Source organism: Dermacentor silvarum, chromosome 4 (genome assembly GCF_013339745.2).
Source record: "Dermacentor silvarum isolate Dsil-2018 chromosome 4, BIME_Dsil_1.4, whole genome shotgun sequence".
Lineage (NCBI taxonomy): Eukaryota > Metazoa > Arthropoda > Arachnida > Ixodida > Ixodidae > Dermacentor > Dermacentor silvarum.
Genome location: NC_051157.2, coordinates 61,731,328 through 61,748,127, shown reverse-complemented (window position 1 = coordinate 61,748,127; position 16,800 = coordinate 61,731,328). Strand labels below are relative to the sequence as shown.

The window sequence follows — 16,800 nt, the reverse complement described above, 5'->3', positions numbered from 1 at the left end:
CGGCAATGCGAGAACATCAACGGACACGCGCTATCTATGGCGCGCTCTCTTCTGGTCAAGCGCGTTGCGTCCATTCCGTTGCGCTCCGGGGCAAGAGCCGGCCTGACGGCCTCATACCGACCGACCGCCCGAGCCAACGACGCCGACACCGGACAGCTAGAGGCTGGCAGATAGAACGAACGAGAAAGATAGGAAGGAAACGCCCTACCAAGCGCGCGCGTGCGCGCGCGAACACACACAAAGACAAGAGCAGAACGTCAAAAGGCACACCGCGCCAAAGGAATCAGTGGCAGAAAGAGGAAATCGGAATAATCGACGACAGCGGATGGCGGTCGCCGACGCCTGCTGTGCCGGCGCTATATGCTGCTGCTGCAGCGCTCTGGCATGGAAGAAGGCTGGGAGGGGAGCGCAGGCGAGTGATGTGGCGTGCGTCTGCGGGGTTTCCGTCCAGTGGTCGCGCTGATATTATACCTTGTGCTGGAGGCGCCCTTTCTTCTCGCTCGTGGGCTATAGCGACTCGGGTATCGCATCGGACGAACACGGCGATAGACGGACAGAAATACCGGGGAGACGGAAACGAGAAGGAGCTATATGTGCGAGTGGACGGCCGCTTGTGGGGCGCCGAGGGAGGTTTTTCTCGAGAATGTCCCTCCTTCCTTTTTCGAACTTTTTTTTTTCCTGTTTTCTGCCTCAACCGCGAGAAGGTCGTTTTCGGGGCTTGTAGCGCACCGCTCTGCGGGCTTTATCTCCGTTGGGCCGCGCGGCGTTACGCAAGGTATACAGCGGACGCCATTGCGGACGAATGGACTGGAAGAGACATTTCAGAACGGAAGTGACCCTATCTCGAACGTGGATTCCCCGTCCCCTCTGAGCCCTCTCCCTGTTTCCCTCTCTCCCCCGGGCGCGCACAGGCGCACAGTGGCGTACCGCCACTTTTGCTTCGTTCTACGTCATCGCTTCTCTGTTGCCCGCGTGTTATAGGTGCATCATTCCCCTGCTGTGTTGTCGTTGGCCATTGCTTTCATTTTCGGCGGATCGTAGTTAGCCGTTGAGTCAGCCCCCCCCCCCCCCCCCCTCTATTTTTTTCTGCCGTTCTACTTCCTCTGGGCTGCCTTCTTCTGACCACTTCGACTCATCACAGGCCGCTTGTGGTCAGCTCACGTCACGCGAAGACGACTTCTTCCGCAGCCGACGGCCATTAAATCCGCCACTTCATTTCCGCCTTGGGACGGCGGACCTTTCTGTGAGCGGCCTTTCTAAAAGCTTCGCCATGAGCGCACACAAATGTTTTCTTTTGCTCCCTGGTATGTTAGTATGTCGTCTCTTTGAAATGGACCCTGTCCACATAACGTGTGTGAATGGCGTGACGTGAAATCTTTTGATCGGCTCCGTATCATCAAAGGGCCACGTTTCTAAAGAGGTGTATACTATCTCGATTAGTATGTCTGTTGCCTTTTCTTTTAATGCCGACGGCAAAATAGTCTACCTTTATATGGCACCTTTGAAGATGCGCTGAGAAGTTTTGCGGTGTGTCTTATAACATACATTTAGCCCTCTTCATGCAGTAAAGGCAACGGGCATTTGTAAACGTCGCCTTTACAGTGACAGCTTTTACATTACGTAACTCAGCAGCTGCTTAGATTCACCGTAAATCGCTACAGTACGTCAGTCGTAAGACGTGGTGGCCATAACACACTTTCCACTCTGTAATGATCATCTTCATGTCGTCATGACGAGAGTAAACGTAAGTCCCAATAATATACGAAGTCAGGAAAACGGGTTCAGAAGCTTGGACGACCTATTCAGGAAATTGACGGCTGCAACAAAAATAACTTGGGCATTTTTTTCTTCTCTTTTCATTTGTTACGATAAAGAAAATCATGCGTGTAAGAGTGTAGGTAGTTTAGGTATAGTAGCTAACTATTGCCGTTACTCCGTACACAAGAGTAACTATCGACACTCAACGGTGCTCAGAGTCCCGAGTTCCTTTTAATACTGCCTGACATGATTGCTTAGTGGGTTCGGTGTTGCGCTGCTAAACACGAGGCCGCGGGTTTAAATCCCGCCCACGGCGGCGACATTTCAATGTCAACAAAATGCAAAAACGCAAGTGTATCAGGCATTAGGTGAATGTTAAAGAACTCCAGGTGGTCAAAATTAACCCGGAGCCCCCCGCCCCCTCCCCCACTACAGCATGCCCCAGAATCAGATGGGGGTTTTGGTGCGTATAACCCCAGAATGTATTTAGTGCCTCAGACAACAACACCTTTGTGTAAAAGGGAGAACAGGTACGGGTACGTTACTAACCTTACTGGACAAAAACTTTTAGCAACGTTACGCGCATACGTGAAGGTCCTGGCAAGTCTATAAACGTTCGCAGAGACTTGTTGACTTTCTGCCCCTACCACGTACACGGCCATGTATACTCCAAGATCTTCTCCTTTCCCGTGCAGGGTAGCTAACCGGACACGCATATGGTTAAACTCCTTACCTTTCGTTGCCTATCTCTTTCTGCAAAAAATATAAACAGAAATTTGAGAGACTACCACCGAAAATTAAGTCCTCGCTGCACTACCACACTATTGGTTTTCCTTGCTCTCACCGACAATCCTATAGCAACCGACGAAAACGTGCAACACCTCATGCACACTTTGTGCTCAACTCCGTGTTGAATCAAGTCCAAGCGTTCCAAGCGTTGTTTTCGAAAAGTAGCACGCGAGCTCTCTAGGTATCCGTGAACGCCTCACGTGCCGAAGCCGAATAAGAATAAACGTGAGTAAAAGCGCACGCCGACTACTCACTCACCCCGAAAAAAATGCCGGCACAACCGAGCGTTCGAAAGCATTCTTTCTACGCACTATCTGCTCCAGCGTGCCGTCTTTACAACGTTTCCACACATCGCCTCAAAAGCGGATTCCAAGAATTTTTAAAAATAATAAAAGAGTGAGAGCTTCACCTCCCCCCCCCCCCCCCCCCCCCAGTAGACCAGCCGGCATAAGACGACTCGAATGGAATAAGTTGAAAAAAAAATATACGAGAAGATAGGCGAGGGGGCGAAGAAGCGTGCAGTGTAGCTAAAAGGAGAGGGGGGGGGGGGCGGTATAGTATTAGGAGCGGCCGAAATCGCTCCGGTGTTGCTCGTGCGCGAACACGCGCGCGCCAAAAGCCGCCGACGTCGTCGTCTCGGGTGTCCGCCGCCGCATTGAAGCATGGCCGGCGGAAAACGCCCGCTCTTAACCGCGGGACCACATCCGTCGTGCCCTCGCGAAAGCCTCCATTTGAAACGCAAATGCAGTGCGTGCGCCGCGCTCTGCGCCCGGGGGTCGCCCCGCGAGGAAGTGCGCCACTTAGGCGAATCGCCGGATCCCGACGCCGCAACGTGCGCGTATGCTTGCTCGCTCGCATCGCTCAGAGAGAGAGAAGCGATGCATCGGCCGAGCGGAGTGGGCGAGCAGCAGCGCTGTAAAACCGCGCGAGCTCGCTCCGTTATATAGGAGCCACGCAAAGCTCATCACGCATGCGAGGTCTCTCCCCTCCTCTCTCTCAAACCCCTCTTCCTTATTTTTTTTTTTATTATTTCTTTAAGCGGCACAGCTCTTCTCGAGAGAGAGAGAGAAACAAGAAGTCCTGTCCGCTGGGAGTCCCGTCTCGGGCACGAGAATCTCTTCGGTTCCCGTGGGGGTGATCTCTTGTGCGTGACCTCCGCACCGGCGCCGACTATGATGCACTTCTTTGTGGCTGAGCGGCGGTCCGCGAAGCGCTGCTTTTGCGCAGAAAAATCCGCGTGCTGCACGCTTGTCCGGCCTGGTGGTGGTCTGCTGCTGCGCCGCGGGGCCGGCGCGGAGACCAAGGACGCGCGGCTCCGGTTCGGAGGAGCGCGGTGCCGCCTCCGCTGCTGCTGCTGCTGCTGCTGCCGTGAGGCGCGGCGCGCACGCTCCACACGCTACAGCCTACCTCGACGTTCTCCGCGTGGCCAGCCGACCGCCCTACTCCTGCTGATGATGGCGTTCCTTCGGCACGAGCTTTATATACAGCCCGGGCACGCATTGCCCGCCTTACGCCTTCCATCATCTACGGTTCTTTCTTTCTTTCTTTCTTTCTTTCTTTCTTTCTTTCTTTCTTTCTTTCTCTCTTTCTTTCTTTCTTTCTTTGTTTTCTTGTCTTCTTGATCATCACGGACACCTGCATTACAGAACCTAGCACTAGAAAAAAAAAAGGGAAAGAGGGGGAGGGGGTTGATTTGGGCGCCAGAATGCGATATTGGACGAGAAAGACTGTAGCGACGCTTTTTCGTAATTCCTAGAACTCGCCACTGCAGTTCCTACAGCTCCTCCGTGTGGTATTTGTAGTGCTGTAACGATTAGCCACCGTTTACCTCGCTTCCCCCTTCTTTGTTTCAGGAAGTCGAAGCATTTCTGGCTTTAAAGCCGATTTTTCACGCTGATCCACGTAACCTTGGGAGGTGGCCCGCGGAGCTGTACCACTCATTCGTACGTGCACAGATTCTTATCTAGCCATTTCATCTTAAAGCGCTAAAATAATAATAATAAATAAGAAGATATGAGGTTTTTTGTAAATGAAATATAATTGGGCGGAATGGCGGTGTATTTCACATAATCTGGCGCGATTTCGCAGGATGTTATGTACGCTTCCTGTTGTTGCTCCAGGGTTGGTGCAAAAGATTCTTCCGAGTCTCGAGTATGTGTGCTCCTTCCGGTCTTGCCCGTCCTGTAGCGTTACATTTCTGTCATCACAAACCAACTAGCCTGCCAGTCATTTCTTTAATATGCGCATGTCCTTCCGCATGAAAAAGAAACTGGCACCTGTTTGTCTAGAGCAATAAAACGAAGTACGGCTCTTGCAAAAATATACGGGCTACTTCGCGCATTCACCATTTTCGTTGCACGGCTGTGTGGCGCGCTACCCCTGGTGCTCCTGATAATCCAGACATCCGGATGGGGAGTACGAGAGTTCTTTTTGTCCTGGGGGCATTGAAACTTAGGCCAACCAAAGAAGCTCTCTGAAATCCTCCAGTCATTATGGCAGTCGCAGGCAACTCGGCCTGTACACTTTCGACAAAGACTACTTTCTACCTTGTCTATGATATGGTAGCTTTTAAGTTACTACGGTGTCTGGCGTTGCCCTGGAAAATGGTTTTGATCATTCCGCTTTGCGTGGGCGTCCATCAAAGTAGTGGCCGAGGCGCTGCACTACGTGTTTCTGATTTGCGCATATGTAGAGAGAGAGAGAGAGAGATGAGATGGGAAAGGCAGGGAGGTTAACCGGAAGGTGGATATCCAGTTTCCTACCCTGCACTGGGGACAAGATAAAGAAAAACACACAGACAAAAATCTGCACAGGCAAGATAAAGAAAAATGCACACACGTAGAAAGAGAGGGAGATCAGAAAGAAAAAAACACACACACACACACATGCACACACACAAAGGAACTCAGGAGTGTCCCAGTCGTTCAAGCAGGTCGCTTGTCCGGAGGAACCTCAGCAGCGCGCTCATCGCCTTCTGATGTGAAGACCGCGTCAGCCGGCACTCTAGGATCGTCTGCTCAGAAAGCGGCCGGTCGTCGAGGCGCGCCGACCGATGTAAGGAAATACAACGGTCTATATGGCGTATTCAAAAGCTGTTAACGCCGGTGTGCGAGCTCAGGCACCTCAGCCATCCGATTCATACTAAAAATAGTAGAGCGCTCGATCATCATCATCATCATCATCATCATCATCATCATCATCATCATCGCAATCATCAGCCTATTTTTATGTTCAGTGAAGGATTCGAGGGATATCTGGCGCTATACTGTCTACGCGCGCTGCTAATGCAGGGCTTCAGGCAGAGGGAGAGTTGAGAGTCAGCACAGTGGAGAGTCAGCGCCCGTGTCGTGTGTCCCCTTTATCTTAGTCCCGTTCTCGCGCTGTTTACAGCTCCCACGGTTCCTATGGCTCGGACGATCGGGACGACAGTCGGGTTGGGAAGAGAAGGAGCTTCTGAACCAAGAAGATCAGGGCGGCGTCTCTAATCGAAGATTGTCTTGCGCCGCAACCGTATTACCTGAAAAGATAGCTCTCATGCACAACAAGAACGACTAAGAGCTACCGGATGGCGTCATATACCACGTTATCCTGTCGTTCAGTATTTGACACTCTGTTAGATAACATGAACAAAAAAAAAAGTGAGAAACGTCTCACTAATGCTAGGCAAACGGATGCAGCGTTCGCCTGATCCACATAACTGGAGAGCTTCCGGTGATTTGCAGCCGTTTCTCGCTGGCTATGGTTCGACGCGCTTGCGCGCCGTCCGCTTCGCGCCACGCACACCTTGCAGCGGAAGCGGGAAGCATGGCAGGTCGTTGCGCTCAGAAGTTATTTTATGGCTCGCAGGCACGAGCCTTGAAAAAGGCACCGGGCGTCGCAAGAACGATTCGCACGTTTCCCGCCGCGCTCAGAACCCCGCTCAAACGCTTTGCAGCACTCAAGGCTCAATTCGGCTGGGTTCTTGCACCGAATAAACCGTACGCGCTACAGCGCGAACGAGCCTGTCTCTCGTGCTAGTTACGGTTTCCTCCCACATAGACTGCATTCTGTTTCTCCCTGAGGCCGCTACAGGATCACACTGTAAACTGAGTCGCCTCGGGGCTAGTAAACCTTGCCGCCACCTGCCCACTATAATAATCCTCCCATTTGCTGTTCCGTAATACGCGCTAAGTAATGCGTAAAACGCATGTTAACATTTAATATGTGTAAAATACATGTAGGAAAACATGTTTAAACTGTTCCCCGCTGTGAACGTAACTGGCCTACGTCCACTATATTTATTTGAGTTCAGTTTGAGAGAGCGGCTTTTAGCAGTTTGGGCCCTTTAACAAACACCAGCACCCAACATTTGGTCCATGTTTGTTTTTATAAGCTTTTTTTTTTCTTGCTATACCAAGGTATACCTAACATTTACACTGATACCTTAGGCATTTCTTGTTTGAAGCCTGGTGTGTGTCGTGTGTGCCTCCGAGACGTGTCATCACGCAAGAATTTACTTCCGATACCAAGCTTTACTTTGCGTTTGTCATCATGTCGGAAGGCCCTCGTGTGCAATTTGTATAATCACGCAACAAAAAAGAAGAAAAAAAGTGAAAAGAAGACGAAAAAAAGACTCAAAACTGTGCACAAAAATCTGTTGACAACAGCCATCATTCGTCGAATGCATGCTATATATGGCGCCACAATACCGTGTCTGGGAAAACAGGACTGTGTTTGCTTCCCCAAGGATAGAGCGAGTTCGTCAGCATGCGGCTGAAGCGCAGATTGATCAGCAAGAGCACGGACATCAGCGGCACCGCGTGCAAGAGACACCTGAACCGGAAGTCCTGTCAGTAGCACTGTTATGGGATAAGGCATTTTTCTTTTCAACTTTGTGGTACACCCTGCAGCGTGCGTTTCAAGGCCTGGGCTCAAGGATCACCATTACGGCTATTGCTGCCCACTTCCCAGGAACACCTCGTTTCCTCTAGGCAGAGACTTGACATCTTCATTCCTTTTTCTTGTGGATGTTGTACTAGGCGTTGTACTGATGTTGATGTACTGCGGAGGTGTATCTGGTCCCCGAGGAAACATACAAGGAGAAAGCCACCTTCTGTTATATAGCTTCAGCGAATTGCCAGACAGGCCGTAAATCAAATCGGAAGCCTGGGAACATCTGTGATGATCCACTTCGGTGATACTATCGCGTTGGCCACGCCTTGGGCATCAGGTGCGCCCTGATTGAGTGGTTGAGCAATATCAGATGAACTGATTAGCTGGTTGAGCACTACGTCATCTGATTTTGCTCAACCAACGAAGCAGTGCGCGCCTAATGGCCATAGCGTGGCCAAGGTGATAGCATCGCCGAACTGTATCGTTGCAGAATACGTCCCCTGGTGACGCAATGACTGTAGAAAGTTAATTGACTGCCGCTGCGTCTCATGTCTACTGGATTTTGCGAACTCTCATTATTATAGTGCATGCTCAAGACCGTGTGCATCAATTCCTTTGATTGCGGTGTGAACACTATTGTGTGTGTGCTCGCATTACTTGTTCTTCCTTTGCTTCTTCATTTCCGTTCTTTCTTTTCTGCACCCCTCCCCCCTCTCACTGTAGGGTAGCAAATCAGGTGCAACGTCTTTAACCTCCCTGCTATTTCTTTTCTCTCCTCCCTTTTTTGTCATTTCTACTCTCAACCTTTCTCATTTACTCCTTCATCAAATGCAAGAGAGCCAGCCTGTACATGATGCCGGTTAACAACCATATATTTTCTTCACTGTTCCTTCCTTCTTACAAATGGTAGAGCAATCGACTCCATTGTTATTGAGTTTTGGCTGCCATGTCCGTAATCATGACCATCATTTGAATGCTGTTGCTCCGAACTGTCTAGTTCGTTTGTTCAAGTAGTCATTTCAGGCGAGTATCTGCGCGAGTAGCGCGCTTTTTGCTCACTGGTCCCCAAAAGCTTTCTTGCTTTTCTGCCCCGATGGTATCACTAACAGGATGATAAATTGTCGCCGTGACTACTCAATGAATATTTTAATCACTGCTGTTGATTTCAACTTCAACATGCAGAGTGTTGTCTTTTAAGTGGTGTTAGACGGTAACAGGGTACCGGCACCTCTTGCATTCAAATGTGGGGACGTTCACTAGTGCCAGTTGGTCGTTACGCTGAACCTTCACTCCCGACACTCGAAGAGCATAACACAGGTGGTGTCGCAGAGGCACGAAGTCAAAGGTCGGAATGCAGACGCGAGGGGCGATCTTACACCATCTTCGTGTGCCTTTCTGCAACCGCTATACGCTTCCTGTCTGTTATCGCATGCGACATGTCTTTGACATCTTTCGACTTCCCTTCGATATATTCCGACTCCGTGCTTAACTTTCGAGACGTATCCGGTATCCTGATATTCTTGCTATTTCTGTTCATACTTCCACCGACAGTTAAGCGTTTCTTTAAACTGGTTCCACTTACTTTTGTTACACCTTTGGTCTTGTCTTCAACTTCACTCTCTCTAATACACTTATTTGCGTTGGTGGTAAGCTCGCGTGCTGCTACTGTGTTTTCGAGTTATCCGTGCGTTTGAGTTATCCGTGCGTCCAGCGAACTTTACAGCGACCCCCAAAAGTAGCAGCGATCCTCTGGTAAAGTCCATACATATCCGCAGGCGAAGCATCCAGCCTAGATAACGGTACCCCTCAGCACCCTGCAGGTCGAGTTCTTCAATCGTATACCAGTTTCAAAACCACGCTGTAGTCTCCAGCCACACCGGCAGGTCAATGAGCCGGAGTCGACTTCGCGCCAACAAAGCGCCACTTAGTTTTGTGCGCAGTTGCCTGACACCCCTTAAAGGCACTCAAAATTGCAAATGCGGGTGAAAAAAGCAGGTACTACTGAAATTTGTATTAATTTGAGCTTTCTTATACCTTGCTCAAATGATGACGGGGTCGTTAATCGGCACCACCCCACGCTTTGAGTCAATCAGCGTGCCTTTATTCCGACCCTGTGCTACGAGTACTTTGGCAAATAGCATAAATATCCTTGTAGGCAGGTGGCTTGAAGGCTGGCTTCATTGGGGCACTATCGCCAGTATGCGAAAGTGCCCATGTGTTTAGCTCCGAGGAACTACGCGCATGGATCATGCAGAGCATCGTCCTAATACAAAATAATTATGTTTTAAACAGACACCCAAGCAAAACATTAGTTCGAGCTCAGTCGATAGGTTATTCGTCTAGAAGTCTATCGTCGTTTTCGGTCTGGCAGTGTGTCCCTTTGTTGCGAAGAAATTCGCCGCCGAACGTCACGCTGTTGCCCAGTTTGAACCACCCTGCGCCATAATGGACGAGTTGACGTAATCTCCACGTGACCTTCCTCTATGACGCTGTCTGTGACTCAGCCAGTGCTGACGTCCCGTAAGGGGTACCACAGTCTACAACAGGTGGCGCCGCTACATTTTTTTTTTTCATTTTCGTCCTTTTCTCGTTTACCAAAGCTTACAAATGACAAATTCGTTATTACCACAAGCCTCATTTTTCAATCTAGCTTAAATTTATATTTCCCGTTAGTGTCCATCTAAATTCAAAGGCTATTGGGTCGGTTATGGAGGAGGCGCCGTATTAATATTTTCCACTTCGTGCCCCCAACGCGCACCTCAGCATAGAGCGCCTTTCGATTCCGGTACCACTAGAAGTTGGCCACAGCGACCATGTCCACTGAGCCACCACTAGTAAATTGATCACTCTCGCGGAAAGCCCAGCGGAAGGATTTTCAGAGACTCGTGCTTTAAAATAAGTTTTTTTTTTTAGATAAAGATACAACACAGACTTTTATTGCTCCAAATTTTACCATCAAGACTAGGGCGCCCCGTGGCTCTGCACAAAGACTTGAGGCTTAAGACAAGTGAAAAGAGTGGGCCAGACAAATTGGGAAGTAGCATTATATTATATTCAAAAAAAGAGAAAACATGGTCAATCACTGCACTTTGGAGGGAAACAGACAGCACTCTCAACGCTGTGAATTTGATGCCCGTGTGCACTGATCCGAGCAAAGCACAACAATGTGTAGGTGAATGAACTAGATCTCACGTGAACACCCCATTCAAAACAGTTGGCCGTCATGAAGATAAAGCACTTGCGCATCCCCAGGTTCTTTTCGCGTACAAATTGTTACCCGTGTCGTGCACGATCCCCGTGCTCGGGCAGGAAGAAAATAAAGTACAAAATCTGTCGCGGCATTCTTATTTAGCGGCTGCACCATAAATTGGTCGCATCAGTTGCATCAATCAAACAGCAGTTGTCATTAATTCATCCTGGGAGTCTCCACTGAATTTACTTCTTGGGATTCTTAATCTCGAGGTTTACTCTTGAATTTTCTTCTAGCGTTTAAAGTGAATTGCTTTGCCGCAATAGGCTGACAAATCTACGTCGGGACCAACTCGGAATTTATGTTCGCTCGGGGTTTGTGTAGGCATAGCTGGTGACGCAAATTTAAGTCTGACTGATACATATTACAGTCGACATTTTGCCTCCTATAACTACGTTTCTTCGTGTTTACCTGGTTACACGGGACGGACAAAATTTTCTAGCATTTCATTTAAATTTACAGTGCTTCAAGAGAGTGCGCGACCGTTAGGAATGCCTCTTGACTAGTAACTGCTTGACTTGAGATTATTGCACGTCTGTCCGTACGGTCAGTACCACTTAGCCGAAACGACACAATATTACTTTAATTATTTTTCTTGCGCCACGTGACTTTTGAGAGCAACGTTATCGACGAAAACAAAACCCCCATAAATATAAAGAAATAATCTAAGAGGATTGTAATAATAGGAAAAAAAGGAAACGGAAAAAAAAACGCTTTTAGTTTAAGTGTCTCCGAATAGGCAGGCTGTCCGCTGCTCTCAAATGCGCAAGTAGTCAGAGCGCCAATTTAGGGACCCAGCATCTGACCGTTATCGCACGACATTAACTATAGTGGCACGTCTTTGGTGTGTTCATTTTTCAAAGTTACGGACGATAATGCCGTCGCGAAATGCGCGTTCAATAGCTAGGCATAACCGTGACCAGTTTGTGCGATTACATCCGACGCCATCTTCTCTGCGGCCGCGCACACACGCACACACACACACGCAGACGCACACACAAACACACGCGCGCACGCAGCCGACACACCAGGAACAAACAAGTGCGGGAAAGGATAGTCCGGCCAACAGAGGAAATTTCCCTTAGCACAATGAACAAAGAGTGTACAATATGTACAAGACATTTCTCACAAGGCACCCATTTCTTTTTTTCTCCCTTCGTTACAGGGTGCAGAAAGCGGGCAGCGTAAAAGAAACCGCACATCGCACTCAAAGCGCGCGCAATTTACAGGGGGACGTTTTCTTTCGTGAAAGTGGCCTTTACGCTCCCTTCTCTCGTCAATGCCCACACGTACACGTGCTCGATCGAGTGACAGAGGCCCTCGTACTTTCTTCTCTGTACTCACTAAACATAATGCCCATAGAAACTTTAGCGTCAGGAGCTTCGAGTGTGAGAAAAAGTTGAATAAATAAACAAACCTATCCCCGGTTTGGACAAGTAAAGGACTTACTAGGGTGCGAAAAAGGGGGAGCCTAATCACGCCCTCTATTACACGATCTTTTTTTTTTTTTGAAGATAAGAGAAATTATCGCGTGATACACGTTTTGGTTTTGCTTGTAATAGAACCCGCGAAACAAGATAAATACACGAGCTGCTCTTCATCAACAAACAAAATAAGAAAGCCATTTTTGCACTCTGGGCGACAACATATGCTCCACAAAGCCAGATCCACAAAGCTCCACAAAGCTCTGGACTAGTCCTCACAATGCAAGCCGGTGACAGCTTCTCCAGTAGTTTTTTTTTTTTTTTTTTTTTTTTTTTTAACGTTGTTGCTGTCCAACACGTGTCGACGTTGTCCACGAGGTGCGGGTGTCACACACTCACAGTCTGAGGCAGGCGTGTCAATAATTCCAGTAGCGATGGCTGACTTGCAAAGCACAGGCTACATATTTTCGTCACACAACACAGACAGGTCCAAGAGTTGTTTACTGCAAACAGGTGTCGACGATCCGTCGCGAATGTGAGAAGGGTTTCATCACAAATTGGGCGCACTCGTGGAGGGATGCGTGGTGGGAGGCAAGAGTTCTTGAACCGTGAGAGACGATGTGGACAAAGAGTAGCGGTTTTTTGGTGTTTCCGTATTTACAACCAAGTCATCACTGCGACCTTGCCTTAAGTACTCGTCATTCATGCGACAGCCAAATCCAAAAGCCATCTTTGAAAGCAATGTCATTTTAGAATTCAGCACACAAAGACAGAGAAGAGATGCTAATACAAGTGGTTTCGAAGCACCTTGTTTTGCTTACAGGTCGCAAGGTCAAGAGGCAAAAAAAAAAGAAACTAAAAAAAGAAAGAAAGAAAAGAACTAAAGAAACGTTGGTCGCCCACGAATTTCATGTAATCAGAAAACAATGAACAAATATACACATTCCATTTACTGCGGCCTTGTAATTAGAAAACTAAACTAGAACCCCATTACAGCAAACAAGCTGGGAGGAAGCTAAGTATGCGTTACAGCGGCATTTTCGCTAGAAACAAATCACTAAAAACTCTTACTTCAGCCACGAGTCCTCATAACGCTAAGAAGGAACATAGGAGATTAGAGAGTTTTATATTAGGGGGACGCAACATAGGGGCCCCCTAGCGCTTGGGGTGGCGGTACTGCGCACGCGCAGATCGGTATGCGCGTGCGCAGTATCGCGGCCCTAAGTGCTAGGGGTCCCCAACTCTTGCGTCCCCCTAATCTAAAACTCTCTATTGACTCTATCTGCGTTTGCCATTGCGTTTAGGTCTGCTTTTTGTTAGCGCTCTAGCTGAGTGAGCTGTGCAGACTATTTTTCCCTGGTAACATATACAAAGAACAAACAGGGACTGATGCTTACCACGAGCGGATTTGCTGCGACGGGGTTCCACCACACTGAGTTAACAAGCCAAATGACCCATCTTTAATGAATAAATATTAGAGAAAAAAATACAGGAAAGATCGGGGCTAATTTAGAAACTTATATCTCTCGCAAGAAAATAAATAAGTCACACAGGAAAAAGAAAGCAAGTCTAAAGTATCATCTGAGTTTCGCTTAGTCAATGTGAAGCCACGCTCTTCAGTGACACTCAAATGAAAAGCGCACAGGTAAGGCCAAAGTGTACAGCAGCACTGAGGCAACGCGAAACAAACACAGCTGTAACCTTCGCAATCCTTCGTGAAAACGAGCCACTCCTCGTTTTCTTTCTTTGTATATTACACTGTCATCCCACTAATGAAGAACCACAGCACGATTCATCGTCCTAGAATCGCACCATCCTGGCTCGTCTCACAGTGAAGCAGGCGAGGCCATCCGAAGCTTCCTTGGCTCAGCGTTCGCAGAACGAGACTGTCACAACGGGCGAACGTGATGGCTTCAGGAAAAAAAAAATAGAAAGAAATGAGTGGGGGCAGCACGCTTTTTCCACCGTTCGGCCGCCCACAGCACTCGTCGATCCCAGGCATGGCTGAGTTTCCCGCCATTCGCGGAAGCATCTACCTCTTGGTCTTCCGCTTCTTGGTTGCGCCATTACCGAAAAAAGGGCGCGCAGCGCACATCATGGTCGGCGCTGGGGGTCGCCATAGCTACCGACCGTCGTACGGTGAGTCCCCGCTGCCGTAACCGCTCGAGCGGTCGTCCCTGGTCGGCTCGTCGACGGAGTGCGGCTGTTGCTGAGGTGGCTGGGGCTGTTGTTGCTGCTGCTGTTGCTGCTGCTGCTGCTGCGATGGGGGCTGCGACTGAGGCATGGCCGTCTGCTGCTGCGGGGTCTGTTGTTGTTGTTGTTGTTGTTGTTGCTGCTGCTGCTGCTGTTGCCCCTGACGCTTTACCGGGAGCGGGTTGTTGGCCTGCTGGTGGCTGAGCGCCGCCGCTAAGCCGCCGGGACCGCCAGCGACAGGGCCACCGGGACCCGTGGCGTAGAAAGGCGGCGGCACCCCAGCCATCAGGGCCCGCTCCTCGTAATCGTACTCGCAGAGGATGCGGTTGTCGTGCAGGTAGAAGCGATCGCCCACGCAGAACCTGCGACGAAGATCAAAGGTGAAGGCAGTGAGAAAACAGTGAATCGTAATTAGACATCGAATCGGCATTTCAAACAAGATCAATTTCGCAACGCTGACATTTTTTTGTAGTATATTTAGGAGATGTTCGCTCCTTTAAGCGGCGAACACTAGTCCCACAGAATTGCATATATTGAAAGGTCATAGGAAAAAACATCGAAAAACACTCAAAGTTCACATATACACGCAAAAAAAAGCGTAGATCGCAGGTTTGTCCTCGCGAAAAGTGTCATACAAAACACACTTAAACGCACAGTCCGGTCCCATATGTACACTGCCAAATATCTAACGTCGCGGCAATGTACTCTCTTTGGATTAGCTAAATGCAATCTGCATTCTGGCATCATTTTATTTGCTTCCAAGTACGCTTTCTTGTGCTTTACTTTCTCTTCGTTGCGCACGTTAGGTCTGGACGAATTATGATAAATTCTCTTATAGCGCGATACGTATAGTGTTTCAGATATATACGTATACTGAGTCAGGTGGCAAAAAATGAATGAAAGACAGAAGAAAAAGAAAGAAAGACACAGGAAACAGACGGGGATACAATGTACAGAACTATCTGCGTAAATTAATTGTTTGATAAACGACTCAAAATTTTATATTTACTCTTATAGTGTTGACGCCATCTTTCTCGTAGCTGTAACGGCTGCCTTTCACTGTCAGTTACAAACTTAGAATACGAAAATCTTATAAGCACAATAGTTATCGTAATGACAGTTAAGTGCACGTAGCAGCCAATACACGCGTTCAAACACGGAAGAAAAAGATACTTGTTAACAGAAGGACAAACGTGTAGCGCAAACTTTTCTTTGAATATATAACTCTGGCAACCTGCCCTACCTGTGGTTGCATTGCTGGCAGGCGAAGCACTCGAGGTGGTACACGTTTCCCCTGGCTCTCATGACCATCTCGAACGCTGGGATAGCTTTGCTGCATGCTGAGCACAGTCCGGTTGTGCCAAATAACCTGCAACGATAAGGAAGAAGACATTGCGGTGATGCCAACACGCTCCTGTTTTGACTTCTACTGCATCATACTACACGCTGTTCAACTTGGGAAAACAAGAAATGCGCGCTGTTTCGTGCAGACCGACCATGACCAGGCGCCGAACTACAGCGCTATGCCTCGGCTATCAGAAATAGACGTAGGCTGCAAACCGTAATTATCCGACGATGTTGGCACGTTCTGACAGTGGCATCTCCACACGTTCATACCATACGTTAACACGTAGCTGAAAGCAGTTTAGTGTTGGTAGTGGCATGATACTGCGAACATGTCGTCAACTAAGATGCGCTGTAATTGAACTCCCGTAAAAATACCTCACTACTCGAGCACTAACACCAAAAAATAACGGTGTGTGGGTTCGGGCCTGATGATAATGCAGTAAGAAGCTTAGGGCCACTACGGTAATCAGTACCGCTGTTTCCCTTGAACCAGCACGCCCCGTCAGAAGCACTGCGTCGCCAGCGAAAGCCATATCGCAGCCAGCATTTTCAACCCGGTGGCCACCGTCGAATTTAGCACCGCTGGAATATTCCAAAACGTATTTTGACATTCCATATATACATTTTTTTCATGTTGCAAAACTAAGCATTATTTACTTTCACGCAAAATAAATATAAAGAATGTACAACGCGCAGTAAATCCGGCTTTATCCTCTCTGATAGTGTTTGGCAGAACAGTAGCGCCAAACCACGTAGAACGTAAGCAGGAACACATAACTCATTCTTGAACACATACCTGAACCTTAAGTAGGACACGACGGCCTCAGCGTTACCACAGTCACGAGTAGCGAGCTATTCGTGGAACATCGCATAAACCTACAATTTGGTCCCGGACAAACTTCTTGCCTCGATGGCATCGCATGTGGGGCAGATCCGACGTTGCCCACTCACGTTTCACACGCTAATCGATTCGGTCGTCGTCCCCGACACGATCATCCCGACACGTTGTGCCCAAGACCTCCCAAGGACTCGAACACGTAATAATAATAATAATAACAAATTATTGGGCGTCCCCCTCTAATCTGCCCGCTTCCTTTAAAAGTAGAAAAGGAACGCCCAGGCTTAATGAAGTAAACGGGCGACCAACGCTTCCGTCAGCTACGACGG

General features: G+C 48.6%; 1 protein-coding gene across 3 annotated transcripts in view; it reads right to left on the bottom strand.

The window, feature by feature from the left end:
- Positions 1-10,443: 10,443 nt before the first annotated feature.
- Positions 10,444-16,800, bottom strand: part of LOC119450124 (LIM/homeobox protein Lhx2) — a 79,339-nt gene continuing 72,982 nt past the window's right edge. For all 3 annotated transcript variants that reach the window (XM_049665647.1, XM_049665646.1, XM_037713491.2), the window contains exons 3-4: positions 15,530-15,655; positions 10,444-14,648 (exon numbers count right to left, since the gene is read on the bottom strand). In XM_049665647.1, coding sequence (XP_049521604.1) covers positions 14,216-14,648; positions 15,530-15,655 — 559 coding nt within the window. In that variant the 3' untranslated portion in view covers positions 10,444-14,215. The remainder of the gene's footprint in view (positions 14,649-15,529; positions 15,656-16,800) is intronic.